The sequence below is a fragment of the Ovis canadensis genome, chromosome 6 (genome assembly GCF_042477335.2).
Source record: "Ovis canadensis isolate MfBH-ARS-UI-01 breed Bighorn chromosome 6, ARS-UI_OviCan_v2, whole genome shotgun sequence".
NCBI lineage: Eukaryota > Metazoa > Chordata > Mammalia > Artiodactyla > Bovidae > Ovis > Ovis canadensis.
Window position 1 is genome coordinate 20147617 of NC_091250.1, and position 23479 is coordinate 20171095.

Sequence of the window (23479 nt, forward strand, 5' to 3'; positions counted from 1 at the left end):
GGATTGAAAAAACAACTCAGGTTAGCCATAGCAATGACACCCCACTCCAGAACTCTTGCCTGGAAAATCCCATGGATGGAGGAGCCTGGTGGGCTGCAGTCCATGGGGTCGCTAAGAGTTGGGCACGACTGAGCAACTTCACTTTCACTTTTCACTTTCATGCATTGGAGAAGGAAATGGCAACCCACTCCAGTGTTCTTGCCTGGAGAATCCCAGAGACGGGGGAGCCTGGTGGGCTGCCACCTATGGGGTTGCACAGAGTCGGACATGACCTGAAGTGACTTAGCAGCAGCAACCGCAGCTGCCGCAGCCGCCATAGCCTAGACTTAGTGATGGTTGGTTACACTGAGGAAAAAAAAACAAACTTTGGAAATAAAGTCTGTGACTCATAGAGCATAGCAAACGGGGAGGGAGATTTAGCATGAGGGTAGGCAGTATAGTTATGTGAACCCTCAATACACAAGGTAATGAATTTTAAGTAATGCAAAAATATTAGTGAGTACCCACTCCAGTACTCTTGCCTGGAAAATCCCATGGATGGAGGAGCCTGGTGGGCTACAGTCCATGGGGTCGCTAAGAGTCGGAGACGACTGAGCGACTTCACTTTGACTTTTCACTTTCATGCATTGGAGAAGGAAATGGCAACCCACTCCAGTGTTCTTGCCTGGAGAATCCCAGGAGCCTGGTGGGCTGCCATCTATGGGGTCGCACAGAGTCAGACACAACTGAAGCGACTTAGTAGTAGTAGTAGTATAAGTTTAGAAGCTAAGTTAAATGGAAAATTATCACATTTTTAAAAAAGAGATACTCTTCTTTCTACTATAGCAATTTGTATTATACTAGAAAATGCCTGAACCAATGAAAACGAGAAATGTAGAAATGAGAACTATATGTTGTAATTAAGATATGCTGAAGTATAGTATTCTCAGTAAAAAAATAGGCTTTGAACCTAATATCCCATATTGAATGTTTTATATTTAAAGTTAGAAACTATAATCAGTTTAGAGTCAAGCTCTGATCTTTTGACTTAGTTTGCATCTGTGTTATGTTGAAAATAGCTTTGCTTAGTTTTTCTGAAGGTTTCAGTTGAGACTGTGTCCTCTAGTGATGCTGACAGAGAATTGGGTAGTGGTTTAAATACATGTGTGTGTATGTCCGCATGCGTGCACACACGCACAGAAGCATTTTACTTTCTATCCCAAATATTCGGATCCTGTTGTCGTCCTATGTTCTCTTTATCTGTTACTTTCTAGGAATTTGTACTATAAGAAAGCTATTTCCTGTAGAAGAGCGGGTATTAAATTTTAGAGAGGGCAACTTTTAGATGGGACTGGAGTTGATCCATTGTTGTGTATGTGTCTGTTTCTGCTTTAGGAATCTACTCATTTCTCTTCGGATGTCACATAAAGTTCAATGCGCGATTACCAATTTATCTAGGCATGTTTCCTAGCAAACAAGTTGTCCACCAGAGAAGGCAGTATAGCTGCTGTGATTTCTTACATATGAGTTACACACACGAGGACACCTGCAGAAAGTTCTGTTTCACAGTTACTGTGATGCGTCGAACAGCTGCGTCTTCCTGAATAAAGCTGAAGATGTCTGTTAGCTGGACAGTTTCTGAAGGACGTGGTTGCTGTCTCCAGATACTCAAAGAGCTTCATCTGGAAGAGAGAATAACTTGTTCTGTATGGCGCTAGCATAGTTGTAATAAGTAGTGGCTATACAGAGGCAGAACTTTTAAATTGTGGGTCAAACCAGCAAGCCTGAAAAGTCACATGTTCAACGCCATGTTTGCTAGAGGCATCCTTGATTAAGAAATATGTAGGGGGGAAGTACCTTGAGTGGGAACCTTAAATTGCTACTCTCCAAGAAAGACTTCATCTGCAAGCCTGGGATCATTTCCTCTTTTCACAAATTCCCTTTGCCTTAATCAGGGTAGGTAGTTGGCCCTTTGTGTCTGCAGGTTCCACATTGATGGATTGAATCAAACTGCAATGGAAAGTCTTTGGGAAAAAATTCCAAAGTTTCCAAACAATAGAACTTGAATTTGCTGTGCACTGGCAACTATTTACACTGTGTTGGTATTAGGTATTGCAAATAATCTAGTGGTGGTGGGTTAGTCTCTGAGTTGTGTCCAACTTTTGAGACCCCGTGGACTGTAGCTTGCCAGGCCTCTCTGTCCATGGGATTCTCCAGGCAAGAATACTGGAGCGGGTTGCCGTTTCCTGCTTCAGTGGATCTTCCTGACCCAGGGACCAAACCCAGGTCTCCTGCATTACAGGTGGCTTCTTTACCAGCTGAGCCACCAGAGAAGCCCACAGGCAATCCAGAGATGATTTTAAATGTGTGAGAGGACCTGCATAGTTTGTATGCAAATCCTGTGCTGTTTTGTCTAAGGGACCTGCGTATCCGCAGACTTTGGTGTCCTCTCGGGTCCTGGCGCCAGTCCCCTGCAGGTCCGGAGGGAGGGATGTACCATGGACTGTGGGCACCTCCGTAGCTGGTGCCTTGGGCTTATGGCTTTGTACTAATAAGTTGTGGCTTTCCAGCAATGAAAAGGCTGGGCTTGGCTCTTCGAGGCTGTCCTATAGGAACATCACCTGAATTTTATATCTAAACTTCTCTGTGTGAAATGAGTTACCTTTTCCTATACTAAGAGACTGATTTCTTCAATATTTCTTCAGGTTCTACTCATTTTTGTGAGGAGGAACTCTTTTAAGGAAGTCAGTTGTTAAGTCTTAGAGTAAAAATTTAATCCACAGACATTATAAATAGCCGGATGACATAGGTTTTATGTAGCCTTAGGTTTGTTATGTGACCCAGTGGAACAGCAATATATTTATGATATGCAGGCTTCAGTAATGAGATTTTACACATATACCTCTGGAATATTTTTCCAGTTTTGTTTTATCTCTGGTTGTTTTCTCTGAATTTGTCATAGTTTTCTTGCTTTGCACATGACTGAAAGAAATGTCATTTCCAGTCATATTGTTAATTCTGGAGCAGTATATATCACTTACAGTGAAAGTTACCATTTTAAAAATTGAATGGGCCTGATAAAAATGTTAATCTGCTCTCCTGAAATCAATGTTTGGTTTGAGTGGCTAGAAATGTGATAATTTGTTAACTGTTTTATAAAATTATGTTATAAAGTTTCTGAAGCACTTTGAGACATTTTATCAAGTGTTATAAATAGTGCAACACATTTTCTTATGTACTTTCTACATCTGCAGCAGTAATCAGACATGGGGCATAAAAGATAAATTTCATCTTACTACTTCATGGAGTAGTTCATTTGTTACATCATCAGATTGGTTTCTCAGTGACCTGGCATTTAAAAGGAGGATGTTCTGTAACTCAGGGATAATGTGATTAATAAGTTGGTGGAAAGTTTGGCACCCTGTTAGATGAAAAATTGAAGGGTAAGACACCTTTTAAAAAGTATAATTTTCTTTGGTAATTGTAAATGTTTCTTGGAGACTTCTTCTATCAACAACTTACAGGCATTTCACTACGGCCTCAGTTAAGTCAGACTGAATGCTGAGACTTTCATAAGTTATGCCATCACAGCTTTGTGGTGTTGGGTGCTGGGATTTTTTAACAGAGAGTTTATTCACCAGGCTCTGCACTGACAGCTTACTACTTGAAACATGCTGTTGAGCTGAGGCCAGTATCTAGCCGTCGAGGCTCTGGTTCACATAGATCCAAGGCATCATGCTGTCCCCAGTTCTTTCATCATCAAGCAACTAAATTATATCCACAGGTTGTTTTGTCCTTGATTTAGAGAAAGAGAAAGAAAGGGTTGGTGTGGAACATATTTTTAGAAGATTAAATCAACCCTGCTTTCCAGTGGGGATGCTCTAAAAGTGAAAGTTTCCTTCTCTTTACAATGACATTATCTACTTATTGTAGAAAAATTAGAACATCAGAGAAAGGTCTGAAGAGGATAGGAAAAATTCTGTCAAATACCACTGTCCACTTTACTATGAAAACCCTCAGAAGTGTTTTGTAAAGCATCTTCCTAGACCCTGTTCTCCGTGAGTGTGTATGTGCCATAAATAGTGTTCTGTTAGATGATGCTTTGCATTGTGCTTTCGACAACTCAAAATATGTTATGGAAGCTTTTCCGTATCAAAGAAAAAGTATTTATGTAATAATCACTAGAATTTAGTGAACTAGGTTTATGTCTATCAGTGGACATTTATGAGTTTTCCTTTTTAAACAAGTGTAAAAATTGTCATATATATATTTATAAAGGGAATTGATTTGTCAAAAGGTATACACACATTTATCGTTTTGTAAATAGAGCCACACTGCACTCAGAAAATGTACATTCGCATCTGCCAGATGTGAGATTACTTGGTCTTACCCTTTAGTCAACACCAAATACTGTCTGTTTCCTTCACTTTTGCCAGGCTGATAGACCACAGGTCGTGTTTGGTTTAAATTTTTCATTCTCTAACTGCATTCATGGCTTGAAATACTGATACTGTATGTACTATGGTATCCGCAAGCTTTATGCCCACTGTGATGCAGACGTGAGATGTTCAGCTGCCTGTTGGCATCTCTTAGTAGTCATCTGAAGGTGTCCAAAATCACACCCCTTATCTTTTACCCAAGCTTGTTCCTTTCTTACTCTTTCATATATTAGTTCATAGAAGTTCATATATAGTTCATAGAAGTTATATTAGTTTCATATAAAGTGGACAGTGGTATTTGACAGAATACTACCATTGCTCAGGTCACAATTTTGGAAGCTGGCTTGCTTTCTTCTTTCTGTGTCTTATGTTCCATGTCCAAGTCCCTCTGAAAGCCTGCTTGCCTTCATAATATATCCCCCTACTTCTCTTCAGGTTAGTGGCTACCCCCCTGGTGTAGGTCTTCAGCACCTCTTGCTCACTTTATTGCTATTGCTTCTCTAGTGTCTCTGCTTTTCCTTGTCTCCCTTGCACCATCTTCTCAGCTCAGCCACCTTATTAGCATTCTAAATGCCAAGTGAATCATACCTCTTACCTTCTCAAAATATATTGTAGACATTTTGTGTCTCTCTCAGTGAAAGACAAAATTCCTTCAGGGGACTCACTATCCTCCAGGATTTATCTCTCCTCTGGATGCTTCTCCCGTTTGTCTGACCTCATCTCCTCATCTCTGCGTGTCGCCCTCTCAGCTCCCGTCACACTCGCCTCCATTGGTTTCCTGCCTGGAGCACCTCGGTGGCCTGGCCCAGCTCCCCCACTCCATCAGACTGCTGACATGCCATCCTCTCAGCAAGAATCCCCATGGCCACTGCTTAAAACAGCTGCCCCGTGCTCTGAGACCTCTGGCGTCCTCCTGCCATGCTCTGGTTTTCTCTGTAGCGTGTGTCTGGTATTTCATCACTTGTTAGTTGTTGTCTCTCTGCTAGCATAAGAGCCCAGTGAGTGCGGGGACATTGCTTTTCTTTGCACAACTGTATCCACAGAATATAAAACAAGACTGACATGAAGTGCATGTCATAGACTTGGCACAAAATAAATAATGAAAGAAGTGTGAAGAGTGCTATTTGGAGGAGAGTCCTTTTGCCCTTTTGGAGGGAGTTTTTATGTTTTCTTTTTAATTTGTTATAACCCTTTATATTAGCAATTTAAAACTTTTGGTTTATGTTGCAGATTTTTCTTTGTCCCAAATATTTTTGCTTTGCAGTTCTAAATTTAATTCTTTCTCTCATCTGAATACCTGGATTTCTGCCATCCTTAGAAAGTCTTTCCTTAAGCAAAAATTATTTAAATATTCACTGTTTTCTTCTAGTATCTTATCCTTCAGATTTGAGAAAACATCTGAGTTGAAATGGGATTTGTCTCTTGTAATGGGTGGGGAATAGGCACAACTTAATTTTTTCTGAATGTCTCAATTGCCTTACAACCATTCACTGAACAATCCAGTTGTTCAGTTGCTAAGTCATGTCTGACTCTGTGACCCCGTGGACTGTAGTCTGCCGGGCTCCTCTGAACATGAGGTTTTCCAGGCAAGAATACTGAAGTGGTTTGCCATTTCCTTTTCCAGAACAATCCAGTATTCTTACACAAATTTGAAATGTCATATTTTCCTATACTAAATGTTCCTATATCTTATATTGTGAAACTCTTTGTTCTATTTTGTTGACGTATTTATTTATTCCTCTCATTTAAATATCGTTATTACTAGTACATTTGAACACCTGTAGTTTATGCTGAGTTTTAAATATTTGTTCCTCCCATGCTTTATGTGTATTTTTCACAGTCAAAAAAGCACAAGTCTCTTTTTCACTAACATTATGTTAATAGGTAATATTTAAATCTTTAATATTATAATGTCCATTAGATTAAGAAAATGTATAAATAGATATGCTGTAAATAAAGTGACTTCTCTTTAAATTATTCCCTTTATTTCTATACCTCAAGTACCATGACACAGCCCATCAATTGTATGCTTTACTTTAACAAGAGACTATAGTTCAGTTTTTTATATATTAGCATTTATGAGCATTGTTATCTTGCCATCATCCATGGTAGAATGTATTTTTCTTTATGAGTTTGTAACAAATGGGTGCATACTGATGTGTAATAGGAAACAGGGGAGGTGATAAGCTGTTTTTACTGTTCCGTTTTTTACCTAGCAGGAGGTTTTCTGTTGCTTGTTGCTCACACACATATTCTTGTCTGTCACGTAATTCGTGGTGCTTACCACATGGATGCTGCTCGACATTTGGCGCACTACTGCAACTTTCCGAACCTTAGTTTCCTCATCTATAATATGGGGACCCTAATAGCATTTTATTTATCAAATTGCTGTTAGATTTAAGTGAAATAAATTCATGTAAAGTGTTTAGCGTAACATTTGACTCAATAAAAATAATGTATTTTACCTGCTGTTAATTATAACATGAATAAATGCTCTAATTTAATTCAGGGGAAAAGCAGCTCTTAGGACTGAAAATTATTTGAAGTTAGTCAGTGAAGTTGAGAGAAAGGATGGAAACAGCCTCCCTCACACCAGTTTCCTTTGTGTTGAAAATACTGGGCCAGCATAAAGTCTGTCCAGTGGTAAAGGAAGTTTGGGCTTTAGAGAAATCACATATCATTTCACTCTGCAAAGTAGATCTTGAGAAAGCTCATTGTGTATTTAGATTAGCCTTTGAGATTATATGGAGAAGGCAATGGCAACAATTTCTTTTACTGCTTATCAAGTGTATAATTAATATGAGAAGTTTAAAAATACAGTTGTTTTTCTCCCGTGAACATAGCCTATTTGTGTTTCTGATTTTATGGAAGAATGTTCCAAGAAGAAACAGGATATTGTCTGCCTTCCTCTCTCTTCTGGTTCCCATCGTGAATCCAAGCTCTGGTTACTGTAATGACTGGTCAATTCTAGAGCCTCCTGACTCAGGATGTCTTCCTTCTGCAGACCCACTCGGAGGAGAGGCCGTTCCAGTGTGAAGAGTGTAAAGCTCTCTTCCGGACTCCATTTTCTTTGCAGAGACACCTGCTTATACATAACAGTAAGTCACAATCCTGGCAGATGAAGACCAAAGGAACCTATTAAAATGTAGACATCACAGAAGCAGAACTATAAAGTAGTTATGTAATCTACTTTTGAACTTAAAAAAAAATGGATTACTGCCTTTCACCTTTTCTTCCTCTGGTCTAGCTTTATTTTTGCAAGCTAAGATTAATCGTTTTATGAGGCATATCATTTTATATCATTTTTCCCACTCTTTAAAGCTTGTGTATAAAAACATGTCATGGTCAATAAAACGTCTTTGAAATTTGCTCTGAAACAGACACTTATGTTCCTTTTTAAATGTCATTATTAAGAGACTCTTTAAAACATGCAGATACCTGGCGTGATTTTATTAGTTCACAGGCTTTTACAGTGGGAAAGAACTAGAGTAAACGTCTAATTTAAGCTCTTCGTTTGAGGGGAGTGGAGGAAATTGAGGCTCAGGCAAGCACGGTGACACACTCAGGGTCGCACGGGATGCTGGCGGAGCGGGTGCAGCATGCAAGCCCCGGTCAGTCTGCTCTGACCTCTCATTTCTTTTGGCAAGGGCATTTTTTTGAGAGGAAGTGAGAATTACGTTACTTACATATATACCGTGAAAGTGTGTCTAGCAGTTGCACTGAGAGCTGATTTTAGAATACCACACTGTAAAGAAAATGTAATTGCAAAATGAACTTTTAAAGTGAGTTGTGTTCAGATGTTAAAGTAACCAGAGATGTGTATCTGCTTTGCTATATATAAAGTTAAATAAAAATGGTATAACTTAACTAATACTTACATGTCTTGCTTTTGATTTGAGTTGTTTAATCAGTAGAACGTCCACTAACATGTAGTTTCTACTGCTGATTAAATTTTTAATATTTCTGAGGAAAGCAAAACAATCAATCTTGACGTTTTATTGTACAGATAAGATATTATCTTGGAAGAAATTTTCTCTGGTCAAGTCAAAGTATCTAAACTGTGAAATAAGAAGACCCTGAAGTCTCTGTATTCATGAAGTGGGACAGTTGTGATGGACTGCATCTCCCCCACGGAAAAGGCAGTGCTGTGACTTCCTGTCATTCTGTAGTCAGCTCACAGCTCTGGAGAAGTTGTCTGCACCACTCTCCATTTTCCTTACAAAGAACAGCTATGCATTTAAGAAGTAAATTTTGTTGTTAACAGCAGGAATTTCCATCTCATTTCACTGTCATTTGATTAAGAGAAAACCTGTTATGAGCTGAAGGGATTTTAGAATAGGGATTCAGACAAGGGAATCTCATTTATATTGTTGAGACTTTCATGGCTGATCTTGGTCTGATGCTCAGGAAATTTTTTTTTTTGATGGATGAAATTTTTTGTAGCAGCAAGGAGCTGTTAACTGAAGTGGATCTTTTTGATTTCAGCTTTTTAGTTCTCACCCACTTGAGAGTCAGATGGAGTGACTGAGTGTAGACGGCGCTTGTGCACTCTGTATCTCACATGCTGCCCATCTGCTGGTCCATGCATCAGTCAGGGGCTTTATGAAGCCGCATCAAGACATTTAGCCAGGAAGGCCACCTTGGGTGATGGGTGAGCAAATGTGTCCTTTGAGGTAAACATCACTTAAGGCTAGTGAGCTGAAAGGGTGGGAAAACCAAAAGTGGCTAAAATAGAGAGGACAAAAGACTAGATCTTGTCTTATCCAATATAAAATTTACAGCCCATTTAACTTCAAAATATGAGATTTGTTTTAGAAACTTACGTCACACTGTGGCTCCAAATATGAAGGATAAGGTATCATAATTATTTTGGAAATTATTGTTATTTCCTAATACACTGAAGACCAAAAGGCAGGTTGCTAGCTTGCTTCTTGGTTTTAAGATAGGGAAAATTCCTGATAAATTTAAGGTAAAGAAATCTGATAAAACCAGAGAAAATCTCACGTGAGGATTTCAAAGTTTTGATAAACTTTAAAAAATCAGGAATTAAAATATGAAAGCAAAAAGGTATGCACTACCTTGGTATAGCTTGATGAGATTTTTGTATAGGAACCAATATTTTGATTCACTTAATGCTTTAAGGGAAATACTTTGATAAGAGCAGTCCTGGAGTAGTTTTATCCAGTGCCTTGGTATTGTTAACTTTTAGAGTCTTATGTCAGTTGTCCTTTCACTCTCACTGGTTAAACATTTCACACAAATAAAATTTTAAATCATGAAAGACACATGAAGAGAAACGAGATGACGGTAGTAACTCCCTGCAACAAAATTGCAGAAAGGCAAGATACAGACACACCTCTCGGAGTCTGCTCAGCTCACGCACAGTTTGGTGTGACTATTTCAGGTATCAAATTCAACAACTCAACAGCTTCCTTAAAGACTGAGACTTTCAAGAGCTGAACTTCTGTTTGCAAAAATGAAGGGGAAGTTATTTGCTTTTTCCTTTTTATTTTCTTTCTTCTTGTCCTCCCTCAAATTGATGTGAAGAGATAATGGGGTCTTCAAATTTCTAAATATATGCTAGTTAAAATGGAGGGGAAGGTAAAGGATCTTGGTTGAAATTGAAGTAATCTCATATTTAGGTAAAGAAATTTATCAGCATATTTTGTCTTATAATGGATATTATTTGTGAATTTGGGCTATTATAATTGGTCTCTAAAAACGGAGAATATATGCAAACACTAATCTGTCTTTATACAGGTTACATATGTTTTCTGACTTTTTGGGAGAGAGTACTATCTTCTAATTGGGCACATGGATCAGTTAAAATGTATTTAAAATGGACTTTAGACATAGCTTGATATGAAAGTTTAAAAAGTCCTGCCGTCTCCCTAAACATAGCTTTGGGAGTACTTGCCTGCAAGGGGAGGCTGTTTAATGCGAAAGTGAGAACCCTCCCAGGCACCCAGGGCTCTGGGTTGGAAAGGGTGGTTTCCTCTCTGATACCCCTGCCTCCATACAGGTGCCTCTCTGAGATGTAGCCCCCAGATGAACACCTAGATGTGGAAGCCCTTCCCCAGCAGTTGACCAAGGACAGCTAGTGGGCTGAGGGAGAAAGGGGAGATGCAGCCTGCTTCTGTCCCGGGGTGTAGGACCCACTCTGACCTCCTCCTTCGGGGACTTCATACCAGCTTCCTGTCCAAGAGCCAGCTCTTCCCTGCCTCTGACGGCCAGAGGGAGAGTGGTGATGGGAGGGGACTTCAGGAGGGCCTGCCAGGCAACGCACTGCTGAACACAAGTGCCTGTGCCCCTCACACTCAAGCCCGTTCCCTAGAAATACTGCCGTTAAAATTCTTAGAATCTTTACAAAATTGGCGAATTTAGTCCCTACATTTTCCAGTTAAAGGCACTGAGAATCCAGTTAAAGGTTAAAGGACTCCCCCTGCCCCCCACCTAATTGACAGCAGGGGATAGCAAATATGGAAGTGAAAAAGTTGCTGGAGGAATGACCTTTTATGATTACGATAAATTGTTAGAGCTGCAAAGCTCTGGTTTTGGAGAAAACAGCACTAAAGCCGGTAGACGTGAAGGGGTGTTAACAGTACCCTGTTGTTGCATCTGGTTCTGTAATTTGATTTTTCATTTCTAAGGTGAGAGGACATTCAAGTGTCATCACTGTGATGCTACCTTTAAAAGAAAGGACACCTTGAATGTTCATGTCCAGGTGGTCCACGAAAGACACAAGAAGTACAGATGTGAGCTGTGTAATAAGGCATTTGTTACACCTTCAGTACTTAGAAGTCATAAAAAAGTAAGTAGAAACCTTCTGTGACTTTGAAAGGGTTATGTATTGTAACTGTACAGGTGTATGTGTTAATTATAATAAATTTTATATTAATCTATCAACATATTTACCCAGAACGACAAGGAACCCATGATTGATACTAACTCTTGAGCATATGTCTGTTTTCTTCATTTTATCAGAAGAGAATATGTTTGAAAGCAAACATAGATTTAGGTATGGTTCTGTGCAGTCCCAAGCTATGCTGATAGTGACACAGACTGCTACTGAGTGAGCTTTTACTCACTTCTAGACATTTTTTGATTAACGTAGGTTTCTTTGTTTAAAGCTATTGAGTAGGACTTTAAATAGCTTTAGTTTTGAAGGCTAGTTCAGATACTTATTGACAGATTATTAGACTGAGCTCTTCTAGGATTGGAGTGGTCCTTCTACGTCTTGCATCCCTAGGACCTAGGGAAGTTCCTGGTACAGAGCAGGGACGTGAGAAGTATTTGCTCAAAGCAAGTAAAAGGATGTTCATACTGATGGTGATTTGGAGATTATCATAGTTGTGTTATCCTAATTACCTCCAGGGCATCAACAGGTTGTTTCTACTTGTTGATTAAATGCATTTTAAGTAAATTTTTAAAACAGCAAAATTGATACTATGGTTAATGAAGCTGAAGGTCTTAGTGTTGACTTTAGAAATGACTGTGACACGTGGTAGTTTTATGTTGCTCGGTGTGTCCTGCTGAATGAAGGCTGAAGTAACTTCTGCCATTATAACTCTTATTTTGGTACCTATCCCTAACACAGCTGTTTCAAAAGGACTGAATTGAGTAACTTACTTTTCTTGCATCTTTAATGCTCAGTAATAATGATACTGTCTTCTCTTTTCAAAACTCAGAATAATGTTTTAACTTCCATTGATTGGATTACTTTTTCATGAATTTATTAAGCTTTTGTTGTGTTTTAATCAATGAGAGAAAAGGTAATGAGTTTTCAAGAAAGATATAGTTGTTTCTCTGCAATAACAGATTGTCATAGAATATATTTACTAGTGCATTGTTCATTTTCGACTCCTGTATTTACCCAAATATTGTTCTCATATAGATTTGTTTTCATGCTTTCTTATCCATATTTAAGATTTTTAGTGTTATACTTTCAGTATCTTTTAATACCATCCAATCAAATTCTGCACCTAATAGTACATATTTTTGAATTAAGCTCAAAGGAACATTTTAACTCTTTTCATTGCTATTGCCTTAATGTCTTTTAATTTGAAACTTATACCAGTGAAGTACACATAACTGAGTTATGAGTAAGGGAACAATGAAATACTTATGTGACAGCAAGAGAGATCCTGTGGATTTTATAAAGATATTACAAATTACTTGGTAGTTGCCTGTTTGGAATAATCCAGTGTTGAAATAACTATATTTTATAGCTGTATAAAATTTCTAAACAGTGTTACATTAATCAGAAAGAATGGCCGTATTTTGTCCCTTCTGTCAGGGACTAAGAAGAACACAGGTCTGTTATACGTTAAAATGTTACACTATTTCTTTAAACTGAACCATAATGCGGAACATGGGAGTAACAGTTCTTGCTGAGGTGTAGAGAATGTAGACCTGTTTTGTACAAGAACTTGTAGGGAAAATGGAAAGTTAAGTGCCTGCCAAATGTGGATTCAAGGAGCCCTCTGTTGTAGCCAGTATCATTGGCTATTATGGCTGTCGATTAGACTGTATTCCTCAAACTTGTGAATAATACAAATCTTTTTCAATGGAGAAAACCTAAAGGACACTGAAGTTGATGAAGATATTTCATTTATAACTCTTTTAAAATTACAAATATGATAGTTTATATCCAAATACAGATTATAATTCAAATATGAGAATTTATAAAGTAAATATCAACCAGTAAGTTTATGAAACTGATTATATTAAGATTAACAATCAATTTGGGGCTTCCCTGGTGGCTAAGTGGTAAGGAACCCACCTGCTAGTGCAGGAGAGGCAGGTTTGATCCCTGGGTCTGGAAGATCCCCTGGAGGAGGAAATGGTGCCCCACTCCAGTATTCTTGCCTGGAAAATCTCATGGATGGAGAAGTCTGGTAGGCTGCAGTCCATGGTGTCACCAAAGAGTTGGATACAACTTAGTAGCTCAACAATAGCAACAATAGTCATTTTAATATGGAAGATGAGAATGTTTGGCTAGGTTTGTGATTCTTCAGGTTTACCAAGTTATGACATAAATGCTCCACCCCTTTTTCTGTATTCCAGCCAGCCTGTCTTTCCCTTCTGGGGACACATCATTTTAAAAAAGTTTTCCTGTTCTTTTTACTTTTTCTTGTTGTTATTGTTTAGTTGCTAAATCACGTCTGACTCTTTGCAACCTCATGGCAATTCAAATAATGATACTTCTAATAATTTGCATAAATGCAAATGCTTCCAGACACAGGTCCTGGAAGTTCTGTTTTGTAATTGTGGTGGTAACCCAGATGATCCACGATACGCTGTTATTAACGTGTCACTGAGATTTAAAAAAATCTGCAAATGATTTGAGAGAATGTACCGGTATCTGAAGTGATTGCCTCCTCCTCTCTTCTTTTCCCTTCTCCTAAGTTTGAAAAAAGCAATGAAACTTGAAGAGTAGCTCTGACCCCTCATTTATTGACATGCCCTATTTTGATATTGGTAGAAACACTGGTCACCTGATGAGATCGTGAGACAAGTTTTAAACATTCCATCTGCATCTTCTTTTGGGAGAGGTCACTCTTTTTTTTTTCTTTCTTTGCACTTTCACATTTTATCAAAACTGGCTTTTGATGATACTCATTCACCTTTTCTTGTGTGGTAGTTTTATGCTCAGATAAAAGATATGTTGAAGGCAACAGTGATCTTTGAGATTCAGTGTTGATTTAACGCTTGCTGATTTTCAAGATGAAATCAGATTTATTCTTTTTCTTTGCTTTGTAGTAAAATCAATTCAGTCGAACAAATATGATGCAAGTAACAGAGTACTTTATTGAGATTAATTCTGTCCTCAAGCGTTAAGTGCACACAAAGAAAGTGAAAAATGCTTCTAAGGAAGTGTTTCTTGGCACAGTCAAGGGCAGCTATAGCCCCACTTAGATTATGTGGTTTTGCTAGCATACACTAGTTTTGTATAACTTAATCATTTTTAGATGGGGGCTCCATAAAGGCTTAAAATGTAAACTGCAGAATTATTTTCAAATTTACACTAATGCATGATTCTAAGAGGTTTTTTTGAACCAGTGGGAATACCCATGATAAATTGTTTAAAATCTCATTGTGATATTAAATCATTTTAAAGAAATGTAATCCTGGGAAAAAAGGATTTACTGTTGTCAGAAGCACTTAATCATTTTTACCTAATTCTTTACATTTATCCTCAACCCTTTTTATTTCTTTTTGTTTAGACGCATACAGGAGAAAAGGAGAAAATCTGTCCATATTGTGGCCAGAAATTTGCCAGCAGTGGTACACTGAGAGTTCACATCCGTAGCCACACAGGTATGTGGGTTGTAATTGGCAATAAAGACGACACAGAGAAATCAATTCTTCTAGGATAAAGAATTTATAATTTTACAAAGTGGCTCCAAGTTTAAGAATTAATCTTGACTGTTTTCTGTCTTATAAAGTTTTGTAACATCTTGGTTCTTACTCTAGAAAAATTTTGAATAAGTATCCTTTCCCAAACTAAGTTAAATATCTAAAGTGGAAACTTTTTAATGTTTGTTTGTGATATAACTGATTTACTTTATATACCAGGCTAATGGATGGAATAGGGACTAGCAGTTTCATAGAAGGCTGAGGGCCTCCTCTTAAAACTCTTCCTATAACTTGCATTAGATATGCCCTTTTAAAATGTTAGACGTCCTTGGAATGTGGTTTGAATGCTGTAGGATTTTGTTGAACACAACGGTGATGTGACCACAGTATCTGTTATGTCATGAATTGCTTCCTAAAGACTTTCTTCATTTCTTACGACTTCCTATGTAATTTCTCCCCTTAAAGAGGGCTGTGCCCTAGTGAAGAGTGAGGGAACATCTGAATACTCTTGAAAGAATTTTGTTTGGATTTTGTCTGTCATGTAGTGAAGTACTTGAGAAGACTTGAAAGAATGCTCTTAATTTTGATAGCCATATGTCACAGCTATATGTGACTCTTAAGGGGTCCTTAGTAGCTGGAATGTGTTTGGTAAACTGTGTAACCGGATTACATTGCTAAAGCTTTTTATTCACGGGCCACAGTACTTGACTTTATCATTGTATCCCCAGCACCTAACTTAGTGTTTAGCACAGTAACTGTGTGGTGAATGAGAAAAAGTTAGTTTAGGCAGGTTAAACCGCTAGACCATTCAGGAATGACCTAAATCAAATCCCTTATGATTATACAGCGGAAGTGAGAAATAGACTTACGGGCCTAGATCTGATAGACAGAGTGCCTGATGAACTATGGAATGAGGTTCGTCACATTGTACAGGAGACAGGGATCAAGACCATCCCCATGGAAAAGAAATGCACAAAAGCAAAATGGCTGTCTGAGGAGGCCTTACAAATAGCTGTGAAAAGAAGAGAGGTGAAAAGCAAAGGAGAAAAGGAAAGATATGCAGAGTTCCAAAGAAGAGCAAGAAGAAATAAGAAAGCCTTCTTCAGCGATCAATGCAAAGAAATAGAGGAAAAGAATAGAATGGGAAAGACTAGAGATCTCTTCAAGAAAATTAGAGATACCAAGGGAACATTTCATGTGAAGATGGGCTCGATAAAGAATAGAAATGGTATGGACCTAACAGAAGCAGAAGATATTAAGAAGAGGTGGCAAGAATACACAGAAGAAATGTACAAAAAAGATCTTCATGACACAGATAATCATGATGATGTGATCACTAATCTAGAGCCACACATCTTGGAGTGTGAAGTCAAGTGGGCCTTAGAAAGCAGCACTATGAACAGAGATAGTGGAGGTGATGGAATTCCAGTTGAGCTGTTTCAAATCCTGAAAGATGATGCTGTGAAAGTGCTGCACTCAATATGCCAGCACATTTGGACAACTCAGCAGTGGCCACAGGACTGGAAAAGGTCAGTTTTCATTCCAATTCCAAAGAAAGGCAATGCAAAAGAATGCTCAAACTACTGCACAATTGCACTCATCTCACATGCTAGTAAAGTAATGCTCAAAATTCTCCAAGCCAGGCTTCAGCAATACGTGAACTGTGAACTCCCTGATGTTCAGGCTGGTTTTAGAAAAGGCAGAGGAACCAGAGATCAAATTGCCAACATCTGCTGGATCATGGCAAAAGCAAGAGAGTTCCAGAAACACAACTATTTCTGCTTTATTGACTATGCCAAAGCCTTTGACTGTGTGGATCACAATAAAGTGTGGAACATTCTGAGAGAGATGGGAATACCAGACGACCTGACCTGCCTCTTGAGAAATCTATATGCAGGTCAGGAAGCAACAGTTAGAACTGGACATGGAACAACAGACTGGTTCCAAATAGGAAAAGGAGTATGTCAAGGCTGTATATTGTCACCCTGCTTATTTAACTTATATGCAGAGTACATCATGAGAAACGCTGAACTGGAAGAAACACAAGCTGGAATCAAGATTGCCGGGAGAAATATCAATCACCTCATATGCAGATGACATCACCCTTAAGGCAGAAAGTGAAGAGGAACTAAAATGCCTCTTGATGAAAGTGAAAGAGGAGAGTAAAAATGTTGGCTGAAAGCTCAACATTCAGAAAACGAAGATCATGGCATCCGGTCCCATCACTTCATGGGAAATAGATGGGGAAACAGTGGAAACAGTATCAGACTTTATTTTGGGGGGCTCCCAAATCACTGCAGATGGTGACTGCAGCCATGAAATTAAAAGACGCTTACTCCTTGGAAGAAAAGTTATGACCAAGCTAGATAGCATATTCAAAAGCAGAGACATTACTTTGCCGACTAAGGTCCGTCTAGTCAAGGCCATGGTTTTTCCAGTGGTCATGTATGGATGTGAGAATTGGACTGTGAAGAAGGCTGAGCACTGAAGAATTGATGCTTTTGAACTGTGGTGTTGGAGAAGACTCTTGCGAGTCCCTTGGACTGCAAGGAGATCCAACCAGTCCATTCTGAAGGAGACCGACCCTGGAATTTCTTTGGAAGGAATGATGCTAAAGCTGAAACTCCAGTACTTTGGCCACCTCATGTGAAGAGTTGACTCACTGGAAAAGACTCTGATGCTGAGAGGGAATGGGGGCAGGAGGAGAAGGGGACAACTGAGGATGAGATGGCTGGATGGCATCACGAACTTGATGGACGTGAGTCTGAGTGAATTCCGGGAGATGGTGATAGACAGTGAGGCTTGGTGTGCTGCGATTCATGGGGTCGCAAAGAGTCGGACACGACTGAGCAACTGAACTGATCTGAACTGAGGCAGGTGAAAGAATCATTATGGTGGCTATTATACATAGACTGAGAAAAAAGGACAGCCGTGAAGCATGATTTCTTATTTTGCGGCATAATTTCTAATAATCTGGCTAAAGCTGAAAGACCTAGGTCAGCTTAGTAGTTGTCATCTTTGAATAGCCTCTTAAATACCTTTAAATGAAATATGTGAAGAGATGAAGTATTATATGTGATGACTGTGGAGTAATGGGTGGCCTAAAGAAGAAAAAGAGGTCTTCTTGCTTAGAAGTACCTAGAGAAAGTGAGGTTTTCAGGACAGCGTCCAGGAGAAGAATAGAACAGAAAGCAGAGTAGGGAGAAGCAAAAAGGAAAGGGCAGCAGAGAACCATGTTGAGGACAAGTGGACTTAAAATAGTGCCTGCGACTGTTAGCACCATGTCCTGGTTGTGCAGAAGAGGCAGGTGGATGATGGAGAGCGAGCAGAGAGTGCTGCTAAGCACCGAGCCCGCCTCTGTAGCCTGGCAGTGTGGTCTTTGATGTCACCGAGCGCCATTCTCTTCTGTGCATTGGAGGCCATGTGGGGTTGCGGTAGAGACAGGGAAGGGGAAGAGGGAGACCAGCCTTCCGTTAGGAATCAGTAATGCTTGGAACTGCGGCTTTGCGCCACCATCCTGAAAATGTAACTTACAGTTGCCTTGGCAGATTTTATGTCTGTCTGTGTGTGCTTGTGTATATATTGATAATTTGTGTGTGGAAGGAGGATGAGCAGGAAATGGGGAAAGTGTGTCATTTCTTCATATCATAGTAGTAAGTTTATAATAATGCCCTAAGCCGTTACCGTCTAATCGAATTACTGTTGGTATAGTATGTTTTTATTTTTCTAATATTTTATTTGTTTATTTGTGCTGGGTCTCAGTTGTGGCATGCAGAGTCTTTAGTTACGGCGTGTGGGATCTCGTTCTCTGACCCAGGATGGAACCCGGACCCCTGCGTTGGGAGGGTAGAGTCTTAGCCACTGGGCCAGCAGGAAAGTCCCAAGTGTATTTTTTTTAAAATAACTTTATTGATTTCTGGCTGTGTGGGTCTTTATTGCTGTGTGGGCTTTTCTTTGGTGATGGAGAGCGAGGGCTACTCTCCAGTTGTAGTGCCCGAGCTCACTGCAGTGGCTGCTGTTACTGGGGGGCTCGTGGTCTCAGGAGCTCTGGCACAGGCTCCACAGTTGTGGCACACAGACGTAGCTTCTCTGTGGCAGGTGGGATCTTCTTGGACCAGGGATTGAACCTATGTCTCCTGTATGGGCAGGGGGACTTGTTACCACTGAGCCACCAAGGAAGCCCACAAGTGTGTTTCTAAAAGGTGGCGATTATTGTTTGGAATGCATTAAAATGTGTATTTTAGCACAGAAAAGATGAATCCAGTGATAGCTCAGTTGGTAAAGAATCCTCTTGAAACGCAAGAGACCCCAGATCAGTTCCTGGGTCGGAAAGATCCGCTGGAAAAGGGATAGGCTACCCATTCCAGTATTCTTCCCCTAGTGGCTTAGCTGCTAAAGAATCTGCCTGCAATGCGGGAGACCTGGGTTCGTCCCTGAGTTGGGAAGATCCCCTGGAGGAGGGCATGGCACTCCAGTCTTTTGGCCTGGAGAATTCCATGGACTATACAAAGAGTCAGACGCGACTGAGTGACTCATTCATTCATTCAATCATAGAGCCCTCGATTATTCAAAAATATTGCATCCTTGAGAATTCCAAGTCCTGCATTTTATTTCACTTGTAGGTATGATGGGCAGTGGAGAAGAATAACCTTAAATGAGTAATTTCTTCTAAAATTTTAATTAAAAAGTTGTTTTAATAAGATTTTTGAGCTCCAAGAGTTCTGTCCGATAAAATATTAAATAAGTGTAGTGGTTTTTGTTGTCATATATTATGTTCTGTATTATATGTAATCTAAATAATACTTAATCATAACATTTTATATATGATCTGGCTATTTAAATGTTGTACAGATTCTGTTCCATTGGTTTCTGATCAAGAAAACAGGCCACCTGAATTCAGCCAACAGTGCTAAGGCACAGTCAGACACACATAAATTTAAATAAATAAAGTGAAAATATAAAGGTGGCTTATGTGTTTGTGTATGTCCACACAAATAGTTGTGTGTTTATTTATACTTGTTATTTACGAACTGACTTAGCATGCACATTTACTTATAACTAGATATTTTTTTTCTGCTTAAAATCAGACTCATTTTCACATTTTGCAGTGCTGCTTTGAGTCACTCTGATGTGAAGCCAGTGTTTTTGGTGACAGCTGCTTGGCAGCACGGCCGGGACTGTATTTGAAATGCCAAGCAGTTTGTCAGTGACTGCAGGGCTGGTATCTGGGTTTCCACAACAGTCCTGGCATGGATGTGTTTTTTTGTGTGTACAGATGTTGCTTTTGCTTCTGTTTTATTTGCTTTGTCCTATTCTCCAAATCTTATGCCTCCATTTGCTCTTCTTGGAAGCTAGCTCAGTGACCAGATGAGTTTGTGTAGTTAGTTATTTTGCTTCTTTGATGATAAAGCTTTCCTTATTTTGAGTTCTGTAAATTCAGTTTTTCTCTCCTTTTCTTATTTTTTCTTATGAAATCATGTGATTTAATTCAGCCCTTTCTCACATTAGATTTTGCTATTTATGTTTGTGCTACAGTGTAACAGGGGCATGGGGTCACAGCCTATTCTATAGGAAGCATTTAGGTGTGTACAGTTAGGGACTGTGCAGATGAGGAGGACCCTGAGTGAAAATGGGGTGGGACAGTCAGGACAGACAGCTGATGCAGCTCTGAGGAAGAAGGCACTCTGGGTCATCGGTGCTCACACTTTGGCCTCAACCCTCCTTGCCATCTTAGAAATCGCTGGAGGCCTGGGAAGCTTTTGTTTGTGTGGGTTATATTTGTTGGTTGTTTAGTTGCTAAGTCATGTCCAACCCTTTTGCAACCCCATGGACTATAGCCCACCAGGTTCCTCTGTCCTTGGGTTTTCCCAGGCAAAATACTGGAGTGGGTTGCCATTCCCTTCTCCAGGGGATCTTCCTGATGCAGGGATCAAACCCATGTCTGCTGCATTAGCAAGCGGATTCTTGACCACTGAGCCACCAGTTCAATTCAGTTCAGTTCAGTCGCTCAGTCGTGTCCGACTCTTCGCGATCCCGTGAATCGCAGCACACCAGGCCTCCCTGTCCATCACCAACTCCTGGAGTTCACTCAGACTCACGTCCATCGAGTCAGTGATGCCATCCAGCCATCTCATCCTCTGTCGTCCCCTTCTCCTCCTGCCCCCAATCCCTCCCAGCATCAGAGTCTTTCCCAATGAGTCAACTCTTCACATGAGGTGGCCAAAGTACTGGAGTTTCAGCTTTAGCATCATTCCTTCCAAAGAAATCCCAGGGCTGATCTCCTTTGAGAACATTTAACAGTATTTGTTAATTTGTTAAAAAGAACAACAGTACATCCATTACATATTAACATAAACAACACAGTTTTACAGAAAGGAGCTACAGTTTCCTAGTCAGAGATAACTTAGTGAGGAGGGACAGACTGTTGTACATCTCTGAAACTTTAGTATCTGGCTCAAGAGGAGACAGCCAGGTTCTCATGCCTGTTTCTTAGCCCATCCTGCTGCAGCAAGTTCTTTTGGTTGCAGAATTTAAAGAAAATCTGGCCTCATGCAGATTTGCGGTTAGAGTTCTTAACTATCCTTTGTAAATAATTCTGCATGTTGTTTATTACTTCAGTAAAACTCAAAAAGTAGTAGTTTTTTTTTTTTTTTTCTTTTAAGGCTTGTATTGTGGAAATTCAAATCTTCTCAATGGGCTTCTCCTGTTCTGTTACTTCAAAATCCATTGGTGTGTTTTGTACTTTGAATGATCTTTTACCCTCACATGATTCTGTAACATGAGGCACAGATCATGTGGAAAGTGTTGGCTCACTGAGTTACATATATCCTGCACACGTGTTAATGTCATCACCGATCTCATTAGACAAGTCTGAGTAATCGGAAGCCTTTCAAGCATGGTAGCACATACAGATTTTCCAAAATTCTCAATTTTGCTTTGACTGCTCTAATTCTTACATTTGGTAAGGCATATTTCCCCCCCTACCTGCCTTTCTTCTCTTCTTTGAAATGACAGACTTTTTATTTAAAAAAGAAAAAGTTCACCAAATACCCAAATCTGAATAACCATGTTTCATTGTCATTTTGTTTCGAGTAAAAATGATGTTCCATGAGAAAAAAACTGTTAGTTCAGCTCATGAATCAATCATACAAGTGCTTTTTCTTGAGATAACTTTTCATATATAATGTACATTAAAGGAAGTTATTACCCATTTCATAGCTAAGAATATTAAAACATGGTACCCAGGAGTTAAGGTTTAATACAATTAATGTTAAGGTCTTAAAGGTTAAATAATAAGTTGTTAACCATGGTTATTTGTTTGCATTTTAAATATGATAGCTTGAATTTTCTTCATGATTTTCTGTATTTTATATTTTTTCTATAATTTTCTTGTGTAAGCAAAATATTTAAAGTATATTAATGTTATGATTATGCAGGAAACTTTTATCAGAATATTCATGTTTAGCTATTTAGGTGTTACATATCTCTGTATCTTATTATCAAATGGGCCAGCATGAAGTACTTATAAAAATGCATGTTGAAAAGAGAAATGAAATTGAGAAAGCAAATATGGTAATATTAAACCTAAGTGAGGGTACATAGTGTTCATTGAACCATTTTTCTAATTTTTCTTCATGTTTGAAATTTTTCATAATTAAAAGCAGAAGTGTTTTATTCCATGAGAACCATGGAATGGACACAGATAGCAAGTAGGGGCAATTGAGATCTGTCTGTTGGACATCCAGCATCACAGCTCACATCTTTCTCATGCCTCCTTCTCCCTCATGGCCTGGCCCTTTGACCAGGGAATGCTGTATTCTTTCAACATAAACAGATTTTTGTTGTTGCGTTTTTTTGCTTACAGTTGTATTGCTCAGAGAGAAACTAGATTCTTCTGAAGGAACAGAATATCACTGCTTCATGCTTAATCATTTTAAAAAAGGAATTCCAGGAAACTTGCAATTCCGTGGATTGTTCAGAAGTTTTTTAAAATACATTTGAAAGCATATGTACTCTTAGAAACGAAAATATAAAGAATTGAAAATAGCCAGTCCAGCTGTTACCCTATTGGAGACCTTTCGGTGGTTTCCCTTTCCCTTGTGCAGATGGCATCCTTGTGTTAACGCTTGGCATCCCAGGGTCTGTTAGTGGGCTTCTTTCCGTCCCCTCCAATCTCCAGTTAAATGTCACTTTCTTCCTGGCGTGTTACCTGTCCTTCCCTTCGCTCCCCTCCCATCATCCGTTTTGTTTGATGAGTTAATTCTGTAGGAACTAGAATCATTACAAACAATTGTGTGATATATTACAGTCTCTTGCACTGTGTTGCTTCTCACAGGAGATTTTGAGGGCTCCCATTGATGGGTATAAATGAATGTCTCTTCTCAGTTATGATATTAAACTTTATCTGTTCCCTGACTAGATTCTGAGCTGAAGGGCAAGGCCGATCTGGCTTTTTAATCAAGTTTATTGAAGGAGGGAAGCTTTCTCAGATATTACCTGAGTTAATCCTTTCATAGCCAATGTGATAGGTTTCTCAGATCATTCATTCTCATTTTCTAAATGAAGCTGAGATTCAGAGAAGCAAATGACCTATCCAGTCAAAGTAATAAGATTCAAATCATCTTATTTCAAATTCTGTTTTTTTGTGTGTTATCTCTTCTTTTTTTGCTACAAAGCTGTAAGCTGCTACACAACTATTATCA

General features: G+C 39.2%; 1 protein-coding gene across 4 annotated transcripts in view; it reads left to right on the forward strand.

Moving 5' to 3' along the window:
• PRDM5 (PR/SET domain 5) overlaps positions 1-23479 on the forward strand; it is a 267629-nt gene that overhangs the window by 141747 nt on the left and 102403 nt on the right. For all 4 annotated transcript variants that reach the window (XM_069593363.1, XM_069593364.1, XM_069593366.1 and 1 more), the window contains 3 exons: positions 7423-7516; positions 11069-11229; positions 14645-14738. In XM_069593363.1, coding sequence (XP_069449464.1) covers positions 7423-7516; positions 11069-11229; positions 14645-14738 — 349 coding nt within the window. The remainder of the gene's footprint in view (positions 1-7422; positions 7517-11068; positions 11230-14644; positions 14739-23479) is intronic.